General features: G+C 40.7%; 1 protein-coding gene across 1 annotated transcript in view; it reads left to right on the forward strand.

Moving 5' to 3' along the window:
• Positions 1-20,710, forward strand: part of SMS (spermine synthase) — a 44,790-nt gene that overhangs the window by 18,102 nt on the left and 5,978 nt on the right. The window contains exons 3-9 of the mRNA XM_038133272.1: positions 3,106-3,199; positions 3,951-4,015; positions 6,502-6,677; positions 8,480-8,634; positions 9,544-9,633; positions 10,606-10,720; positions 11,187-11,266. Coding sequence (XP_037989200.1) covers positions 3,106-3,199; positions 3,951-4,015; positions 6,502-6,677; positions 8,480-8,634; positions 9,544-9,633; positions 10,606-10,720; positions 11,187-11,266 — 775 coding nt within the window. The remainder of the gene's footprint in view (positions 1-3,105; positions 3,200-3,950; positions 4,016-6,501; positions 6,678-8,479; positions 8,635-9,543; positions 9,634-10,605; positions 10,721-11,186; positions 11,267-20,710) is intronic.

Consider the following 20,710-nt stretch of genomic DNA (forward strand, 5'->3'; position numbering starts at 1 on the left):
AGATGCAGCACTCACTAGAATTGTGTCTATAGCTGACACCTGTTTGCATAGAAGCCCAAAAAGCTTGAGCACTGCCTTGGAGGATGTGACAGATATGCAGGTGCAGCAGCAAGTGGAGCGTTCTTACAGTGGGGGCTGCTTTTCAGGTGCAGATTTCCTTGCCAGGTGGAAAGGAAGAGGATACCTCCTCACTGAGCTTTTTTTCCCCTGCTTGTTGCTTCTATGAAATTACATGCAAGCACACACCAAAAGTGTGGCAGGTGGCTTTTTTTTTTTTTTTTAAACAGGTATTATAGTTTTCAGAAAGATGGAGGAGGGGCTAATTTTGAAGCAAACTTTATTTTCCCCCTCATTTGGATTCTAAAGTAATCTTTCCTGTATATTCATAGATAGAAAATGGAAACTATTCTCATTGTTTTGAAGAACCGTCTTCCACATATCAAAAGAGCAGCTGCTGATAAAAACCCGTGTTCATATATGTTCTGCCAAGCAGAAAAATGTAAAGTGACAAAAGCCAGCATAGTCTTTGCTGTCTGCTGACTGAAGCTAGTAACTTATTGTAAGTTCAGCTTTTGCCTACCACTACTGCATTAATGTTACTTAATACTGGACTGTTCACTTTTTTGAGTACACTTGTACTGTTGGCTGTGTGCTTAAATCTTTACAGGCATTTTAGCCTATTTTAGGTGTCTCTTTTCATACAGGTAACTTATAGCCAAGGTATAACCAACCTGGACCTGTATTATTGTTGAGAATTTAGAATTTCATTCAAGTTTTTTTTTTTTTCCCCCATAAACTAGCTGAGAATATCAGCCAGAAACTTGGAACCTGTTGGAACTTGAAGTTTAGTCCCATTACACAGCCTGCTGCCTGCCTTTCATCTCTTCCCCCTTGCCCCAGGTGTCAGGATCCTTCTATTCTGCTAGAGGTGACAATTGGACGAAATGGATGGTTCTGCAGGCTGTTCTCTCTGTATTCTAATGCTGCCATATCACTTACAAATCTGAAGTTGTGTGGCTGTACTTTCAGAGCAACTCTCCTCTCTGCCTCTCTTGCCTCCTTCCTCAAAGCAGGGGCAGGAACATCCCTTGCTGAGGCTCTCATGGAGTCACAGGGGAAGTGAAGATGTCAACTGTCAAATCTTATGACAACTGTGTGATTCTTGTAGGAGATTAATTTGAAAGAGAACTCAAGTCACGGGGCAGTCAATCTGTTGCTCATTTGTGCCAGCAGCAACTCCCAGAATATGGGAATAAACTGATAAAAAGTTTTTCTGACATTGAAAATATTTGACCCCATGCCAGTTTTCAGGGAATCAGAGCTGTCTTATGAACTGCATATACATATTTCTGTCTGTAGTGCTACAGCCCTGAGGGCCTATGGACTTCACCCTTTTCACTGCGAATGGTCATGTCCAAAACCTGCTGGAGTGATCAGTACTTCCATCTTCTAAGTTCTGCTCTTTTGTCCTTCTCTCCTTAAAAAATACTCAAACCCTCACGTAAACAGAATCCTGGTAGGCTTTTGTGATTCCTCACCAAAACCCTGTGTCAGAGGACACCTAGTGGGGAAGCTCTGGGATGGAGGGAGAGCTGCTCCAAAGGGATGGCAGTCTGTGTGCTCTGGGTGTGCATGTGTATACAGTAAATAGAAACGTCTCTTCTTCCTGGGGGCAGGACCTGTCTGCAGAGTCCTGAGGAAAGACTCTGACTGCCCAGACTACTGTCACCCATCCTTGAAGAGAACTGGGTGACAGTAGCAACACATGAGAGCTGCAGATCACTGCTGTTCCAAAGCCAGCGAGGTTTTTTTATTCTTGAACTGCTTCAGTCAGTTTCATAATTTGATTGTTTTACAGTTACCAGAAGTTATCTTCAGATAACACACAATATTCAGGGCTTTATCTCTGACTGCAGCTGAGGGCTGAAGGTCCCAGCACCATGGAAGAGGTGGTGTTCCTGTTGAGGCTGACAGTTTGCAAAAGGGGCTCTGGAAGAGACAAAAAAGGTGGGAGTGGTGGGGAGATGAAAGGTCATGTAAACTTTGTCATAACAAGAGTTGGTTTGTGTTTCCCTTTGGGGCTCAGTGGGGTGATAAGAGGAGGCAGGCAGAGAATGGACCATTCAGAGGATGATACAGCTTTATCTGAGGTTTCTGTGTTGTACTAGTGCGTTTCTATCCCTGAATACCCTTTCTTTGTTCAGCCATTCCTGTTCTCATCCCCTCTTCTGTTTTTTTTCCCAGGGTATGTTTTTCTCCTCGACTTCCTTTGTAGCCTTTCTGTTTCTTTTTGTCTTCTCTCCTCCCTAGAATGGGAAGGAAATTGCCTCTGCTACACTGTTTTCTTGTGTCCTTCCCCACTGCCCTTAGTTCTTGTTGTCCTCATTGCAAGTTCTTGGAGGTTCACTGTTCACCTAATGTACTTAGTGTGGGGAAGCCTCACTCTTTGGTCTTTAAATGTTTCTGTAGTAAATATACAGTAGGAATTTTGTTGGTTTTGCATCTGTATTTATCAATGAGAGTTTGCTGCTGCAACATCTTTGCCAGTCAGAGCTGTGGTTTGCTCCGGGATGCTTACAGATTTTTATTCAGCTTTGAATGTGATCAGTGTCTCTGATTATAGTTAGTATAAAAAAAAAATTAAAAAGCAACCAACAAAAAAATCAAACAACCAATCCCAACCACCCTGCCTGCAAAACAAAAGAGACACACCCCCAGAAGTGAAGAGGAAAATACAGAGGAAGAAAAGTGTTCAGCTGTCTTCTTAAGAATTGTTTTCAATTAAAAAGCTTAAACCAACACACCTGTTTCACCAGGCCTTGTAGGCTAGCAAGCAGTGTATTCTCATTGTACCATTGTTGTTGTGGCTTTAACACCCTTTTTCACTGCCTTGCTGTCTGCTGGTTTCATTCGTTGTGTAGTGATCGGCAAGTTCTTGCAACTTTGTTTGCTCTTTGTGACTTGAAGAGGAAGACTTGAGCTGGCACTGCCAACAGTTAACAGATGCTGAGGAAAAATAAACTCATTCTGAAATTTTATATAACTTAGATTTTCTTTCCATACTGATTTTTGATAATAAATTTGACATCACTGTCTCTGTCGTAGTTTTGCCAATTTGAGAATTCACCCTCATGGACTGGTGTTGGTGGATCTGCAGAGCTACAATGATGACATGAAAGGAAGAGAAGAAGTTGATCAGGTACGAGTGTTGCTTATCTTACTAGGATTACCTGACTGTATGGGGAACCCCCTTTTTGTAAGGTCTATCAAAGTCTGTCGTGATAAAAGATTGAAAATCCTAAAGTCAGTTCAAACCTGGATGCTCACAGATGAGGAGCAGTAGCACCTGTTGTTGTGCACACACCTGAGTGCATGAATGCACACACTCCTCTGCGAGTACTGGGCCTCCTGTTCTTTGTAACAGCTGTGAAGATACAGCAGCCTTCATTAGGGCTTGGGTCTCTTCAGCCTCCCAGGGCAGTGAGGGAGGACGTGAGATGCTCAGCCTTCAGCCTGGTCTATTAGTGTGAGACTTCTTTGCATTCTCTGTTCTGAGAGATGGGAAGCCTCCATACTCATTCTTTTGCCTCCTGGAGAAAAACAACTTCATCTCCTCTGGCATGAAGGCTCTAGACATTGGATATTGCAGGGGAAGAGGTCACTGCTGTAGCAGGAATGGAACTTTGAAGTGTTCTCCTGTTCCCTCTTTGGATGCGTTGTCCTGGAGAACAGCTAAATGTGGTGATGACAGCTGCTAAAATGTGCACATTCTTGTTAGTAACAAGGCTGAGGAGGCCAACTAGTTACTCAGGGGCTTCTAGTGTTACATTTCAAAGATTTTTCATAGCAGGTGCTATGTTTTATTGACTTCCAGGTAGGCTAATTTGACAGATATTTTGCATTAAGTACTGATCTGCAAATTCCTACCTCTTGTTTGCTATTTTTTGCAGCTTCTAAACAAAGTAGAAGAAAGAATGAAAGAGTTGATTCATGGAAACATAAAAAGGGTGAAACGGTAAGTTTGTACCTCTACTTCTGTATGTGGCTTGTCTGTGTAGTTACTAAAGATAATAAGCAAGTTAGGCTTTGCTGTAATGCAGTGAATAGCCTGGAGAAGGAAAGGATGGATGGGATTTTTTTAGTTTCCTGTGAGGGTTGCATGAAATAGTGAGAGAAAATGCAGTGTGGAAGCATGAGTAGATTGCTCTGAAAGAGCTGGGCAGCCAAGGGTGGCAGGGGAATAGGCCAGGGCATAACATAAACTGTACCCTGTGGGCCACATCCCTTAGCTCCTGGAGAAGGTGAGCTGGTGATGGTGACAGGACCAGACCCAGCCCTGTGGCTGCCAGGCTGGGCTGCAGTACTGAGGCAGCTGAGCATGAGCTGGGTGTCAAGGATTGGCAAAAGACTTGGGCAGGTGGGGATGGAGCTACAGTGGCACAGGGAGCAGGAGTGAGGATTAGAGCCAAAATGGAGCTCAAGCCCACAGAGGAGATTTTGCCCTGACAAGGTTTCCTGCAGCTCTTCCTCACGTCTCTGCCTCTGCTGTGCATCGTGGTGCTTGCTGTGGGTATGTGTGGTTTAAGGAACTGCCAAGAAGGTAGCTATGTTTTGTAGCAAATTTTTATAATTAAACTTAAGGATGGAGACTTGGCAAGCTCTTTGTCAGTTGGGATTATTTAAATTCAAGGCTATGTGTTAAAATTTAAGGACTCAGATTGCAGCTCATGGCCTGATGCTGAAATAATTTTCATTCTGGATGTAGCTTCTTGTTGTCTTTGTGGTGGCTGTCTGGTAGTGACTGATTCCTTGACACCAGGGAGGGTTTACTCTAGGCATGCATGGTAGAAAGTGCAGCAAGTGCTTGAAGGAACATAAAAGTGAAAGTGGGCCAAGAAAAGTAAAAAGCAAGTGTGAAACCAACAAGGCTCAGTAAAGCCAAGGAGCGAACTACAAAATAGGAAAACAGTTAAGCGGTGCTATGACAGAAAGTAGATCTGAAGGTTATGAGAGAGCACAAGTAAAACAGTAGTAATTTGAAAAGTGGTATTATACTTGCATATTGTTATTTCTGTTTTACATTGTATGTAAAACAGAGTAATTGTTACTTCAACCTGTAAAGCCTCACAAAAGGTGCACAGTGTATGAACATAAATGATCTTGCATCTCTGCTTAGGAGGAGGAGGAGAAGCTTCCTGAGGCTGTTTTGATGCTGAAATGATAAAGGGAGTTTGTTGAATCCTGTGATAGGAAATTCTTACCAACGGGTCAAGGCAATGTCTGCCTGGAGTGGTTTAGATCTTCTGCTTACTTTAGTATAGGGAGATGAACCTCCTAGAACGGTGCATCTGACATGGATCTTGTCACACGCTCCTCAGTGTCTTTTGTTTTTGCTTGTTTTTGGTTTGTGGGATTTTTATGAGGTTTTTTTTGGGTTCTTTTTAATTAGTTTTGCATTGTTTTGTTTTGGTGCCAGCTGCACACGGGCAGCTGCAGTAGGATGAAGGTAGCTGGAGAAGTTTCTCACGCCTTTTTGTTGTAAGGCAGGGTCGCTCTTGCTCCCACCGTGTGCCGCCATCTGGTGGCTCGCTGGGGGTAGGAAGTGTTTCTGGAATGTTGATTGGGAATCACTAGGGAATTTAGAAGAAGCTTGTTGGATCTGATCTTCTGCTACAGTCTCCAGGAAAAAAACTCTTTAATTCTTTGAAAAGTGTGGGAGATCTCATGAACTTTGTGCCTGCACGTTTTTCCTAAGTGCAATCTCTTTGGTTGGTTGCTGTCATTTCAAAGATAGTTTGTCTTTACAGGTGAAATGCTGGTTTGATCCAAGGTACATCTCTGTAAAATTTAAAAAAAAATCCTAAAACCCACAAACAACATACCCAAAACAATCTCAGCAGACACTTGAACCACTTTTAAAAAGTAATGCAGACTATTGGGTGATACCAAGGATTGTGGTTATGTACTGCAGGCTGACCCAGCTCAGTTTGAAACACTGTAATAGTTCTTTTTTTGTTTCTCTAGGTATTAAAATGTGTCTGAGTATAGCTTCAGAATGACATCCACTTAATCTCAGAGAAATGTCATTCTTAACTGAACTGAAGATGGGGAGAGGTTTTGTCACGGTTTTTTGCCTGCCTTCTGTTTTTGTATTTTATTAATTTGTAGTCATGAGCTGATTATTCTACAGAGGTTCATTCATTATGTAAATTCCATCTCTAGGAATAGAGAGAAATTCACACATACATTGTAGAAGCTGTACATAAAGAAGAACCATGTATACTACCTGTCCCTTAGCAAGTTATATATAATTAACATATGACTTCCTGTATCTGTATAGGTAGATTTCTTATATCTGTTAAGTGTTAAATGTGGCAAATTTTCTTAGAAGCCTCTCACAAATATTGTTATTATGGTGATTCCACAGTATGTTTAAAGTGGATTTTTAAAAAAATAAACATTGCGAATTTTTGTAATCTTCTTTCATATTATTTTTTTCAGGTTGCCAGCCATTTTGAGAGGAGGTGTTATTGATAGATACTGGCCCACAGCTGATGGGCGCTTGGTGGAGTATGACATAGATGAAGTTGTTTATGATGAAGATTCACCTTTTCAGAATATTAAAATTCTGCATTCAAAACAGTTTGGGAATATTCTTATTCTCAGTGGGGATGTTAGTAAGTATCATCTCTTTTAAGGATCTCTGGCATGAAAATGTCAAAAGTGTTGTTTTCTATCCTGCTATGGCAGTTTTAATAGATGTCTAAGGGTAATGGTTCAGATGCTGGAAACTGTGCAGATATATCTGTTCCTGTATGTTAAGGATGTTAATCAGGCTGACCAGTGTAAAATCTAGAGTTAAAAAAAAAAATTTCCAGAGTTAATATCTTTGCTGCAGAAAGTGGCCTGGGAGAATAGAAGATAGTGTTCCATAGCAGAGCTTGCTCTCCTCCATTCTTTTATATGAACTTTTCTGTTTGTTGCCAGTACAGCCTTCTGAGAGCTTCTCTTTGACAGTAAAACAAGCTACTTTATCAGTCTTCAAAACACAGTGGAGTTCTAAAGAAATATGAAGCCATACCTGGCATGTGTGTGTATAATCCTGCTGCTCCCTTGATTCTCTAAGGGAATTTCTTGCTTGGTGAGGTATAGGACAGCTGTATCTCCAACCATTTAGCTGCTTTATTGGCAAACATCTTTTGACTTTTCTTCAAAATAATAGAACTTGAACTCATAAGTTAATCAAAATAGTGACCCCACCTTTATGTGGGGGTTTTTATATGTGGTACTTTGTGCCTGCTGACCTTTGTATTTTTTAAAGTGGACTTAGGAGAAGGTGGACTGCTGTTCTTTAAAGGTGGAGACTGTTGGAAAATCTAGGCAACAAAAGGCCTATGCTTTGTAAAATCTCTTAGTTCTTATGTTGAAAAGGACTGACTCTGGTAAACGAAGAACGTTGCTGTCCAGGATAGAATACCTATCTTCACTCTAATGGTGGAGTAATTAAGAAATTGAAATACAGCTTTTTGAAATCATTAGAAGTACCTCTAACAATTCAATTAGCTTTCTGCAACTGTCAAGAGGGCTTCTGTGCAGATGGCAGCTGAAAAGCACTGTTATTGAATTCATTAGCAAGGTATTTTCTAATCCAGATAAAATTTTATTAGAAATCATCAAATTGGATATTCAATTATTCTAGCCAGAAATTTTTATAAGTGTTTAATATGGAGATGAGGTTTTGCTTGAACATTATGACAGTGTGCCTCGTAGGAAGGGAAGTATGCCATTACTTATTTTCCTTCCATGGTATTTTGAAACAATGCTTTTTCCCATTTTGTTAGTGTGCACTCATAAGTGAGGTGGTGATTTCCAGGCAGAGTGACTGGATATGCCACAATGTGCTGCTGCACAAAGCTTGGCCCTGGTAGTGTGGATCTTGGCCCTTGCTGTTGCAGCTTGGGAGTGTTACTGCCTGCTCTGATGCTAAAGCTGGCAGGAGACAAGCTGCAGGGCCCTTTAGTACCTGGGTGTTCATGGTCATGTTTGTTTCTGTGCAGGGATCCACGGGTGTGCATCCAGGTTGTTCATTAGCTGGGGTCTGCAATGGATTTTCAAAAATTTCCAGATCTATCTCTTGCAGGATGAGTCTGAGATGAAAACCCACTGAAATGTGAAGTGTGAGCATCAAGTTACAAAGACCAATGGTTTTGCTCTGCTACTTTTTCTCTTGGCACACAGTTGGTGTACTTGGTACTTCTCAGTGCTGAGGTGGCCATTGTTGGGCTCATGTGGACAACTGGAGAAATCCTGTGTGGGATTCTGAGAAGAATCTCATTACTTGGACTGTCTCTGAGAGCCATGTTGTTTCTGTAGGTGTTCTTGCTTTGGTCTATACTGTATCACCTCTGGGTTAATACCAGTTAACGAGAACAACTGGAGATTTAATATTGCTGTCCAATTCTTTCTTTCTTCCATTCAGATCTGGCAGAAAGTGACCTGGCATATACTCAAGCCATAATGGGCAGTGGAAAGGAAGATTACACTGGGAAAGAAGTGCTAATCCTAGGAGGTGGTGATGGAGGTATACTCTATGAGATAGTCAAACTGAAGCCAAAGATGGTTACTATGGTAGAGATATCCTTTGACAAATGGCCCATCATTCATATCAACCTGAGCTTTCTGCTGATACCTTAGCACTCACTGAGCACAGTTACCTGTCAGGTTCTGATTTGCACGAGGACATAGGGTCTAAAGTGAAGTCTCTTTTTGGCAGCTTAGAGAGACCCAGTGACTACATATTTGTGCATCATCATGCAACACCTGCTTTCAGGTTCCCCATCCATACCATAACTCTTGAGTAGCAGTTTATATATGGCTGGAAAGGAATGCCTCTGCCATCAGACTGGTGCTTTCTGTAATAACAGAAGACAGGTCTGTCAAGTTTGGGCTCATTTCTGCCTTCTTGAGTTTGTCTGTTTTCCTAAAGAAAGATCTAAAAAATAGTGCCTAGAAGCAGAAAAAACTTAATCAATAGAAATGTCAGGACTTGATGAACTGTATTGATGAATTGACCAGCCTTGTTCTAAAATTACCAATACAAATCAAATTTTCAACATTCTGTAGTTGGTATAGTTTGTAACATAAACCACTGTTAGCCATAGGAGATGTTGATCATCCTAGGTTTTGAGATCTATTTGCTGAGACTAAAAATAATTGTTATAAAAATCTAGTTTAAGTTTATGGAGTTTTCAGTAGTCTTACAATTCACATTTCAGGCTTTCATAGTAATGATAACCTAAGCTATCAAAAATACTGGTTAAAACAAAAAATAAGCAAGCACTTTGTGATCATCTGATTGAGTCTGGAGTACAGATCTATCTATGTACCAGTACATAATCTATGTACTGGTACATAAGGTTGATTATTGCAGTATATATACCAACAGACACAGCTGAATATTTCTTTGTGAACTTGTTTCTGAAGAGGTAGAAACTCTTACCTCTATTGTTTCTGGAATTTATGATGCCTTGACCGACTTCAAACATTGACCAAATGGTGATTGACGGGTGTAAGAAACACATGCGTAAAACATGCGGAGATGTCCTAGACAATCTGAAAGGAGACTGCTACCAGGTAATGTTTTGTTTTTCTTTCATTGCAAGTCAGATTTCAAATACACATAGACCAAGTCTGGAAGGACTGCTATGGCAAAGTTTTGGGGGCAAGTCTTCTGACTTAAGTTTGGGAAGCTTTTTTTCCTTTTGTATGACATTTGCATATTTTAATAACTGCAGTTTATGTTGGAAGTATTTAAAGTCTCTTCAGACCTCTAAAATTAGTTGCATATGTAGCTTTTAAGGAATGTGAAATAGGAGAATGTAATAACTGGGAAATAAAGAAGAGATAGCAGTAAGAATGTTGTGTTTAACAATATTGCTTAAACTGTTCAAAAGAGAGAAGAAATGTGTTTCTTAGTTGTTCTATACTGTTGAAAATAGCTGAATTTGTAATATACATTTAAGAATTAAAAATAATTTGCAGGCAAAATCCCTTAGTATTATGCTGCTGTTATATTAAAATAAAAACCCCAACAGATGTCAAGCATCCCTGCTGTTGAGTTCTTTGTGCTGCATCTGCAGCACTTACAAATGAGCCCAGGTGTAATCTGACATGTCTCTGTTTTCATTACTGGCCCTTAGATGTTGTCACAGCTATTAATTTACAGGAGCTAGCTAATAAAAACTCACAAAAAAAAAAAAAAAAAAAAAAAGTCACATGCTACTCCATGGAAATCAGTGACCCTTCATACAAATACCTTCTTTAACTCACATGTTGGAACTGCTAACTGTTGTCAGCATTTGGTAGAAAGAGCAGTGGTCACAGATCTAGGAACTTCAGTCCTGGAATGCCTGTGTTTTCACTGTCATAATTCCTGCCAAGTTCCTCCTGTCTATATGATGTAAAAAGTTGGATTAAATAGAATTAAATATGTATTTAAATTTGTAATTTTTTTCCTCCTAATTTCTGTGAATGCAGATTTGTTCCTTTTACCTGGTCATTTTTAGGGGTTTTTTTAGGACTAGCAACAATATTTCATTCTTACAGGTTCTAATTGAAGACTGTATTCCTGTACTGAAGAGGTATGCCAAAGAAGGAAGAATGTTTGATTATGTAATTAATGATCTGACAGCTGTTCCAATCTCCACATCTCCAGAAGAAGGTAAGTCTTCTAATTTATTTACTTCTGAGAATTTTCACATTTCTGTCCTGCTGCATAATGGTCTGTAGCATAAATGCTTTTATTTTTTTCAATTTAAAAAAGCAGATCTGAGAAAAAAAGATAACTTTATTTTTAATTTTTTTTTAATATTAGAAAAGACTAGCAAGTGTCTAGCACTCTTTTTAATCTCTTATTCCGGAGTAATATAAACTCATGTAGCTCTTGAAGTATTTGGAGTTCATACTCCAGTAAATTTTCCTCACTGCATCATTTATTGGAAACTTCAGGAAAATTCCTGTGAAGAAAGACAATACTCCTGCCATCATTGCAATTGTGTATGGTTTGCATTTGTTTTTTGTTTTTTTTTTTAATCCAGGCTTTTTTTTAACTTTGCAAGTCTTGAATATGTAATAAGGAAATGAGCCAGTAATGTGCTTTCTGTTTTTCAATCGTTGCCCATATGCAGATTCCACATGGGAATTTCTACGGTTGATTCTTGACCTCTCAATGAAAGTCCTGAAACAAGATGGAAAGTACTTCACACAGGTATGATACTTGGTTTTAATAAAGTACTGCTTTATATCTATTGCAATTTGCATATTTTCAGATAAAAAAAAAAGATAAAACTAACTAAAAATCTACTTCAAGCTGGTTTTCTCCCTTTAATGACTTCACAGGCATTTTTCATGAAAGTTAGGATTTGCTAACTGACTTGTCTTTTTTCATTATTTCAGCTGAATATATAGTGCTTTGGTTTGGAGTTCAAAAGCAGAATTTTAAGACTCAGCAAGGCACACTGCAGAATATTGCAGCTAAACAATTCTTGGAAAAGCAGAACAGATGTACTTCATGAAGAGATAGATGGTTTTTAAGCTAATGTCTCTAATTGTAGAGTGTAAAACACGGAAATTTGTCATTCCTTAAAATGTAAGAGTTTGACATAGGTGCAGTGGGATGAGAAAATTGGTATAGTCACCTCCTAGGTAATAGAATTGTGATATAGCTTTCAACAGATAATATTTCAGGTAATCCTGAATTTGAAATGCCACAAGGTTGTGTGCTATTGTACAAGAATGTGACAGGAGCCAGCAGATGCTTCTCAGTCTCTGAAGTTGTATTTCTTTGGTCATGCTCATAAACTAATCTACTGATGTGTGGAGAATATAAGTACTGTATTTTAGAATAATATCCTTAAGCTCTGAAATATATAGAAATTTGTTTACTGTAAAATTGTGCAGGTTTATAAAGAAAAGCAAAACTTGTGCGAGGATGTTTCTGGCAATTCTCATGTGCTGCTCTATTTTAAAATGCTGTGGTTGTATGGGCAAGAGAAATTTGTGGTTGAAGTATGATTAACATGGTTTTATCACATTTTAAATTTCAATGGCATTTCTTTTCTGTTAATTGTGGAAATATTTGTGGCAGACTTTGCTATCAAAAGGACACCAAATGCTTTGGAAACAGAGCAAGTTGTTGTGTTGCTGTCCTTGTAGCATACACAATGATACTAGCTCACCTTGTTGGAATGTAGGAAAATGTCCATCTGGGAACAGGTTTTGTTGGGCTTTGCAGAAAGACTCTTAAAAAGAACCTTGTGCTGAAAGCTGAAATGATGGCAGTGCTGCAGCCAGAGGGCAGGGGGGTTGTTCTGTGTCAGCTGGAACCAGCTGAGGTGGAGACTGGTGCAGCACCTGCTGCTTGTTTTGTCCTCATGGGAGGAGAGAAGCCAGCTCTCCAGCACGTGATTGCACAGAAAGAAGGAAAGGACAGCAATCCTGAACCAGCCCTAGTGAGTTTTAGCTGTTCTGAAAACTATGCAATGTTATATTTTGTGGTCCCAACATAGCAAGGTGGTACATGGCAGGAAGGGAAAGAAACAATATTAAAATTAATGTGACTTAAAGTTGAAGTTAGAGCTAATGCAAGTGCTAGAGTATAGAAGCAGTGTTCTCTAGCAATTTAGTCTTCCTGAAGATGTTGAAAAAAGGACAGTTAATACTGGGGCAGACAGCTATCAGAGCTTTTGATACATCTATTGATAGACTACTCAGCCTGTTTGATGGTCCTTTTAGCCACTTCCCAGTTGGGCCTGAAAAAACAAAATAGTCCTCTGTAAAAATGGAATAACCCTCTCTATATGGTTTATATGGCCAGATTTTGGTAGTGGGGGGGAGTGGGAAGGACTCCCATGTCCAACAGAGGCAATGCCAGCTGGCTCCAGGATGGTCCTGCTCCTGACCAAGGCTGAGCCCATCAGTGACTGTGGTAGCGCCTCTGGGATAAGATTTTTGAAGGGCCAAAAGTTGCTGCACAACAGCCAGCAAGAGAAGTGAGAACATGGGAGAGAAACAGCTCTGCAGACTCCAAGGTCACTGAAGGAGGGACAGGAGATGCTTCAGGTGCCAGTGCAGAGATTCCCCTGCAGCCCATGATGAAGACTATGGTGTAACAGGCTGTGCTCCTGCAGCCCATGAAGCTCCACAGGGGAGCAGAGATCCACCTGCAGCCCCTGGAGGACCCCATGGTGGAGCTTGTGGATACCTGAAGGAGGCTGTGACCCTCTGGGAAGCCCACACTAGAGCAGGTTTCCTGGCAGAACCTGTGAACCCTGCAGGGGCCCCGTGCTGGAGCAGTTAATGAAAAACTGCCACCCATGGAAGGACTCATGTTGGAGGAGATCGTGGAGGACTGTCTCCTGTAGGGGGAGACCCCACCCTGGAGCAGAGCAGAGTGTGAGGGGGAAGGAGCAGCAGAAATAACATGGGATTAACTGACCACAATCCCCGTTCCCCATCCTCCATCAGTGCAGTAGGGGGCAGGTAGAGGATTTGTGAATAAAGTTCACCCTGAGGAGAAAATAGAGGTAGGGGAAGGTATTGTCAAAATTTGGATTAATTTCCCATTATCTCTCTGATTCGATGAGGAAATTAAGTTTATTACCCACATTGAGTCTGTTTGCCTGTGACAGTAACTGGTGAGTGTTCTCTCCCCAGCCTTATCTTGGCCCTTGAGCCTTTTGCTGTATTGTCTCTCCTCTGTCCAGCTGAGCAGGGGAATGACAGTGTTTTTTGTGGGCACCTGGCACCCAGACCCTCCACACCCAGACCCTCCAGACAACTCAACAGTCTGGCCACAGGATGAACAGACTATTGGGGTGCTTTAAATAAAGTTAGCTGTCTATAACTTTGTTTAAATTACTTAAATTTAAATTCAGTTGAACTAACTGAAGCTAGCTATTGGAGGATTGATTTAACTATAGGTAGAAGGTCAAACATGACCACTACCAACTTTGGCAGCTTCGTCACACATTGGGAACTCATAAATTTGAATGTTCTGTTGTGTTTGCTATAAAATGCCAGTGGTTTTATCTCTGTGGAATTGGGAATTTAAGCTACTTTTGGTCCAGCTATCTACCTCCAGGATGCTTATGTTACATAGCAGGCCTTGCTGAAGAAATCATGTGCCTTTTAAGGCAGTTGTGTTTTCAAAATGCAGGATTCTCTGTGCCCCCCAGCCCCTTCTTGGCATTTTGGTTCTCTAAAACAAAATTTATTTAATATCATCAAGAAAAGGGACTGAGGGAATGTCCCTTTACTTGTCAGAGTATCATCTTTGCTATTGTGACGAAGTGTCTCATAAGAAAAATGCAGCAAAAGGATCGTTGTCCTGGTGACCACTAGCCAGCAATTAGAGTTGTCTCTTCTTTGCAGATGACACTGAGCTGGGATCGTGTGTCGATCTGTTAGAGGGATGGAGGGCTTTGCAGAGGGACTTGGAATGGTTGGATGGATGGGCAGAACCTAATGGGATGAAGTTCAATAAGTCCAAGTGCCAAGTCCTGCACTTTGGCCACAATAACCCCCTGCAACGTTACAGGCTGGGGACGGTGTGGCTGGACAGTGCTCAGGTGGAAAGGGACCTGGGGGTGCTGGTGACAGCCGGCTGAACATGAGCCAGCAGTGTGCCCTGGTGGCCAAGAAGGCAGCTGGCATCCTGGCCTGGATCAGGAATGGTGTGGCCAGCAGGAGCAGGGAGGTCACTCTTCCCCTGTACTCGGCACTGGTGAGGCCACACCTTGAGTGCTGTGTCCAGCTCTGGCCCCTCAGTTCAGGAGGGACGTTGAGATGCTTGAGCGTGTCCAAAGGAGAGCAACAAGGCTGGAGAGGGCCTTGGAACACAAGCCTTATGAAGAACGACTGAGGGAGCTGGGGGTGTTTAGCCTGGAGAAAAGGAGACTCAGAGGTGACCTTATCACTCTCTGCAGCTTCCTGAAGGGGGCTGTGCTGAGCTGGGGTCGGTCTCTTTCTCCGGGCAACAACAGACAGAACAAGAGGACACAGTCTCAAGCTGCGCCAAGGGAGATCCAGGCTGGAATTAAGGAGGAAGTTTTTCACAGAAAGAGTGGTCAAAGACTGGAATCATCTGCCCAGGGAGGTGGTGGAGTCACCATCCCTGGATGTGTTTAAAAAAAGACTGGATGTGGCACTTGGTGCCATGATCTAGTTGAGGTGCTGGAACATGGGTTGGACTCGATGATCTTAAAGGTCTCTTCCAACCTAAAAATTCTGTGATTCTGAGAAATTCTGTGATTCTGCCTTGGCATTGTTGTACTAACATTGAAAATTTCTGTCCTTTGTAGTTAGTAGTCTGTCCCCTTGCACCCTGAACAGAATCATGTGCATCTAGTTAGAATGTCATTCATTTCAATGCCGAAGAAATGCTTTACCTAAAAGTAGAACCGTGTTCACAGAATGCCATCCTTTCCTGTAATGTATTGCTGTCTAAATGCCACTGCTGGGAAAAATAAGAAATGTTCGTCACCTCTTCATTGAGCTCTGCACAAGTTTTAGAAAACGTTCTGATGTGCATGTGAATTGTCAGCAAGCAGGGTCTAGTGCAAACTCCAGATGGATTTAATTTATCTGAGATTATAAAAAGAATTATTTCTGGCATGCTGCTCTGAACACACCTGGTGGTTCCCTCGGGATTCCTTCCGTGGTGATCCTCAAAGCAGTCTCCAAATGCTGCTGCAGAATGTCCTGTCTCCACTAGGTGGAGGCAGGTAACCGGTGTTGCCTGGCAGTTTATAAACATTTATAGAGATTCTGCCTCTGGAAGGTTTTTCAGGCTATTTATTCGTATTCCTAGGGAATATAAGAGCTTATGTGGCCAATTTTAAGATGCAGGGGACAGATCTTCCTTTTTTTCAGCTCTGGAAAGAAATAAAAGGGCAGTTAATGGATATTTTTCTCTGCTGCTTTAAGTTTGTGTCTGAGTGTGTTTGGAGAAAAATGCCTCTATTTTCTCTGTGCAAATAGTAATCACAGAACAAAAACTTGTATGAGTAGCAGTTGTGCTTTACACACCCTTGCTTTTCTAGCTGCATCATCCACACTGAGTGTTGCAGTCTACGTAGGATCTGCACAGAGGGACATGAGCTTTGGGGCCCTTAGCCTGCAGAACTTGCAAACCTGTCTGTAGGTTTAGGACTTGAAATTTGTTTGTGAAAACTTACTGTTAAACATAATCCCACCACTCTGAGGCTCAGTGGTCATATGGCATGCTCTTATTTCCATTCTTCTTCTGAAGCTGGTGCTTTGAAGTGTTTAATGATTTGATATAAGGCCGTGTCTGTGAGGTGCTGGGTGTTATGTTCTCCAAGAAGAGACAGAGGTACAGGCTCTCAGCCATCACAGTGGAGAGAAATGGGAATTGATAAGGATGTAAGATCTTGGTGTATCCTGAGGTCCACTTTCATCTCTAATATACCTTCCTGGCAACTTGTTTCCAAACACTTTAAGTGTTTTTACAGTATTGGGTTTTATAAAAATATGATTTTTTTTTTAATGGCCTAAGTAATTTCTTTTTGAAATTCCTTTGAAATGAGTATATATACTTGTAGCATGATGTGTGGCTTTTGTTTTTCTGAGCCATCACTCTTGTGCATTCATAGTACCGCGTGAGGATTGTCCCAAGAGCTGTGAAACCACGCTCTGTCAGATGCAGAGACTGGTTGTAAGGTTGTCTTCGAGTGTCAGTGGATTATATGTAGCTAAGAAAATGCCTTTTTCTGTGCTAAGTTTTTGTTCTGGTGATCTAATCTTTTGAGGTTGAGAAAGCTATCATTTTCAGCCTGTTTATGTAGTAGAACCTTTAAAAATACCTCTGAACAGGAATTTGTGACTTCCTGGTTGGGGTCACTCAGCCCAGGCAGGATAGAAACTCAGACCACTCACAGGTTCCAGTAAACAGCACTGACCCACTGAAGGGATCATGTGTCTCCCACACGAACATGTGGCCCTTCACTAAGCTGTCTCTTCCTGGCCACTCTCTTATACAGCCCTCTAAATGTCCAGACAATCATCATGTTGCTCCAAAGTTAGACTCCTTTTTTTGACTGCTGTGTGGGCTTTCTAATTAGCATTTCCATTGAGGGAACAAGATTCTCCATGCCTGAGCCATGGAAGGAGGCTGGGAGAATGGCTGTATGTGCCCGTGTGAGCCTCTGTGATTTCTTGGTAGTTCGAGAGACTTTAAGGAACAGACATTTTTATTTCTTTATGTTACTGACAATTTAGCCAGTGGAGGTACTTCCAGTTGGGTTTCCCTGCATTTTTCCTTAACAGCCCTCCCTGTCTCCCAAAACCTTAGCCTAGCTTTGATGCTAGTGTTTCATGCTCTGTGTCTTACTGCTTATTAGTCACTGAAATGAGGGAGGATAAAAGCCAACCATGGCCATGTCCAATTCTGGCACATCATTATAAAATAAAAATAGAAACCCATGCTAAACATAAAAATTAAACCTTTCTGGCATACAGTCACAAACAAAAGTGGCCCGTGACAATGACATGGGGTAAGACATGTAAGAAATGGGCAAGTATGGAAAAGGGACCCTTTCACCTGCTTTCAACTCAGTAGTTTACTTTCTGAGGGTTATAGGAAGCATAGTGGCCTAAGTCCAACATGTAACCAGTTGATGGACACATCCACTTTGTAGATGGGCAGAGTTAAATGGAACTTAACGGGTTATTTGTAACAATTGGTTTTTTTGCTGCTTATTTTAAGGAATGTTTTTTGTCTGTCCAGAACTGTATTTGTTACTTAAATTTGTCATGCATTGTCCTGTAGAAACAGAAAAACTAGACCCATAGAACTACAGAATTTATGCCCTCTGAGAGCCTGGAAAAATGCATATTGGGAGATGGGCACAAGCTGTTAAAGTGAGTGCAAGTACTGAGCAGACTCAGGATGCAAAGGCTGTGAAACAGTTCAGGAGCCAACTGTCTTAAGCAAGGTCTTAGAGATTAAGATTTGTTAAGATTAAGATTTGTTAATCTCAAACTTAAAACTGCCTCAAGTACTTTTGTGTCAGAAAGATGCATCTTAAGGGTAAAAAAAAAAAAAAAAGAGCATAATTCTCCTAGTTCTTGCCTGCCAAATTGTTAGACGTAGAACAGAGATTAAGTGAGGGGGGGTGGGGAGAGGAGTTTGGTAGGGGCTTTTGTATATGTTGAAAAATTGGCTGAACCCTGTGGGGAAAATAAAAGAAAGTGATTTTGCTTTTTGAAAACGTGTAATTGGTGAGTCATCTGCTTTAAACCCTTGTTAAACGGCATTCAGTATTAGCTATTGTTTGAGTTATATGGTGTCTGTTCAGAACAAACAATGCATTGCTCGACCACATAACTCTTCATTAGGCAGTGGGAGTTAAAGTGAACACTGTGTTGCATTTTGGGCTTGGTTCCCTGTGGCATTTTGGTGACACTGGAACATCTAAGTGTGATTGACATTGTTACTAACACCGTAGTCTTGGTTAATAAAGCTGGTCATGTTTTAAAGAAATGTGTTAATAATACTGATTTTTTTTTCCAATAAGTTTGTTGAAATAAGCCTTAAGTCTCGTAGATTTGATTTTTGGAGTGCTTAACTTTGTGTTGAGTAAAGCCAGATAGTTAAAAAAAAAAAAAACAACTATGCAGAACTATAAAATCCTGTAATGTTTGTCCAGAAGAAAAAGGTTGATAAAAGAGCCAGGTGAGTTGTCTGAACCTTTAGGCAAGATCTTGATTTGGAGATTGTAGAATTGTGGGTTTGAAAATAAAAATTGTTTCTTGGCTTGTTCATTGTATCTGTAATTTGTTTTCCATGGTGTCTGCAGTGATTTGTCTCTTGTGGGAGAAGGGAGAAATGATGAAATACTGAAGCGACAGTCTGGGAAACTGTATGCTCTTCTATCATTGTGTATCCTGTTCAGCTTCCTACCTAATAGTGGTGTGCTCTGTAAATTACCTAGCAGTGTTCCTATTTGTGACTCAAATTACACACACAGGTTGTTTTTTAGTTTTCTTCTGCATTCAGTCTGATGTTGAAACAAAATGATATGTTTTGTGAAGGGCAACTGAACCAAAAAAACCCACCACAATCCCCTGGATAATAACAGGTTACTAAACAAGTGCTGCAGCAGTCTGTTCGTTGTGCTCAGTTTGTGTTAGTCTTCTACTTTTTACAAGTCTCATTTCTTTTCTGTTACCCAAACCCAAATATGAAAATTTCTATATACAGCAAGTCACCTTCCTTTACCAAATAAACAAGTACTGTTTTGTTTGTGCAATATGATCAAAATTATAATCAAACATGTTTCATGCAAGTTCTTTTGAAGGAGTGCTTTCCCAAATTCGATTTTTAGAAGATTAGAGTGTGATAAAATAGAGTGGAGTGATAGGATTTCATGGTGTGGAAGGGGCCCACAACAATCATCCAAGTCCAACTCCTGGCCCTGTACAGGACAACCCCAAGAATCACATAATTCCTGAGACCATTCTCAAGATGCTGTGTTAAGATTCTTTTCAAGTTGAGGTTTTCTTTTCTCCTTGTGAAGACTTGAGCACAATCCAAAGAAAAGAAAAAAAATCAGCAGGATGCAAAAAATTCAGAGGAAGATGAGTGGAATGAATTCTCTTTTCACTTCCTCTGGAAATAGAAATGTTTTAAATACACTCTGAAAAAATCCTACCAATAAAAAGTAGGAAAAATAGTATAAATCCCAAAGTCAGAATGTACATTTTACACTTTGGTTCTAGTTATCATCTGATGTTGTTACATGGAAAAATCAATGTAAACGGAGCTGTTTAGAAATACTGATTTCAAATGTCACCTCTGCTTGTTTTATCCTCTGTCTGTTGTATGCTTTATAGAGCACAGGTAGTACGTGTTCAAACGCATCTTAGTTCCTTGCTTTGTGAAAATTAAGTTTCAGTTGCATCTGTGTGCATGTAATAATTTTAAAGCCATTTAAAAAAATCTGGGACCACCAAAAATAAGTGGCACAGTAAAAAAAGTCCTTCCTAAAGACTCTGCTCCTGGATTTAAAAGCTTTGCAGTGTCTCAGCAGAGCAACACAATGTGTGAAACATAGGCAATCCGACACTTCGGAGGCATTGAGTTAGTCCTTGGTTCCTGGGGTCCTCATTTCAAGTTAGAGGTCCTAAAATCCTGAATGAGATGTGAATGCAAGGGAGCTGATTTTTTCATTAGATCTAGTGTTTTCTAATAGAGCCATCTGCGTTCTTTCACAGTCAGGAGGGGGTTACACATGTCATTGAATGGCAACAATGAACAAGAGACTGCATTCAATAGCCAGTTAAAAGACCTCCAAAACTGTGTGCACTTGCGGGTGCACACAAACATTTCCCAAAGTCATTCAGAGCAGCAGGAATGTCCTGTCATTCTGTAGACAGAGGCTCTTGCTTTACATTCCTTTTCTTTCTAACACAACTTCTGTGCCTTGCATTTCTTGTTGTCATTTTGTGGGGCTTTGGCTCTTGTGCTGGATCTTTAGGAGCTGTGTGTATTTGTTAACATAAAAATTTCCTTTTTGTTCTCCTTTTTGTCTTTGGCAAACGTTCCTCCACTAGAAGTGGTAAAATGTGTGGGAAAGCTGAGGATTTTTATATATATTGAGGATAGCTCTAGAAGATGCTAGCTAATGCT

This window comes from Motacilla alba, chromosome 1, assembly GCF_015832195.1.
Source record: "Motacilla alba alba isolate MOTALB_02 chromosome 1, Motacilla_alba_V1.0_pri, whole genome shotgun sequence".
NCBI lineage: Eukaryota > Metazoa > Chordata > Aves > Passeriformes > Motacillidae > Motacilla > Motacilla alba.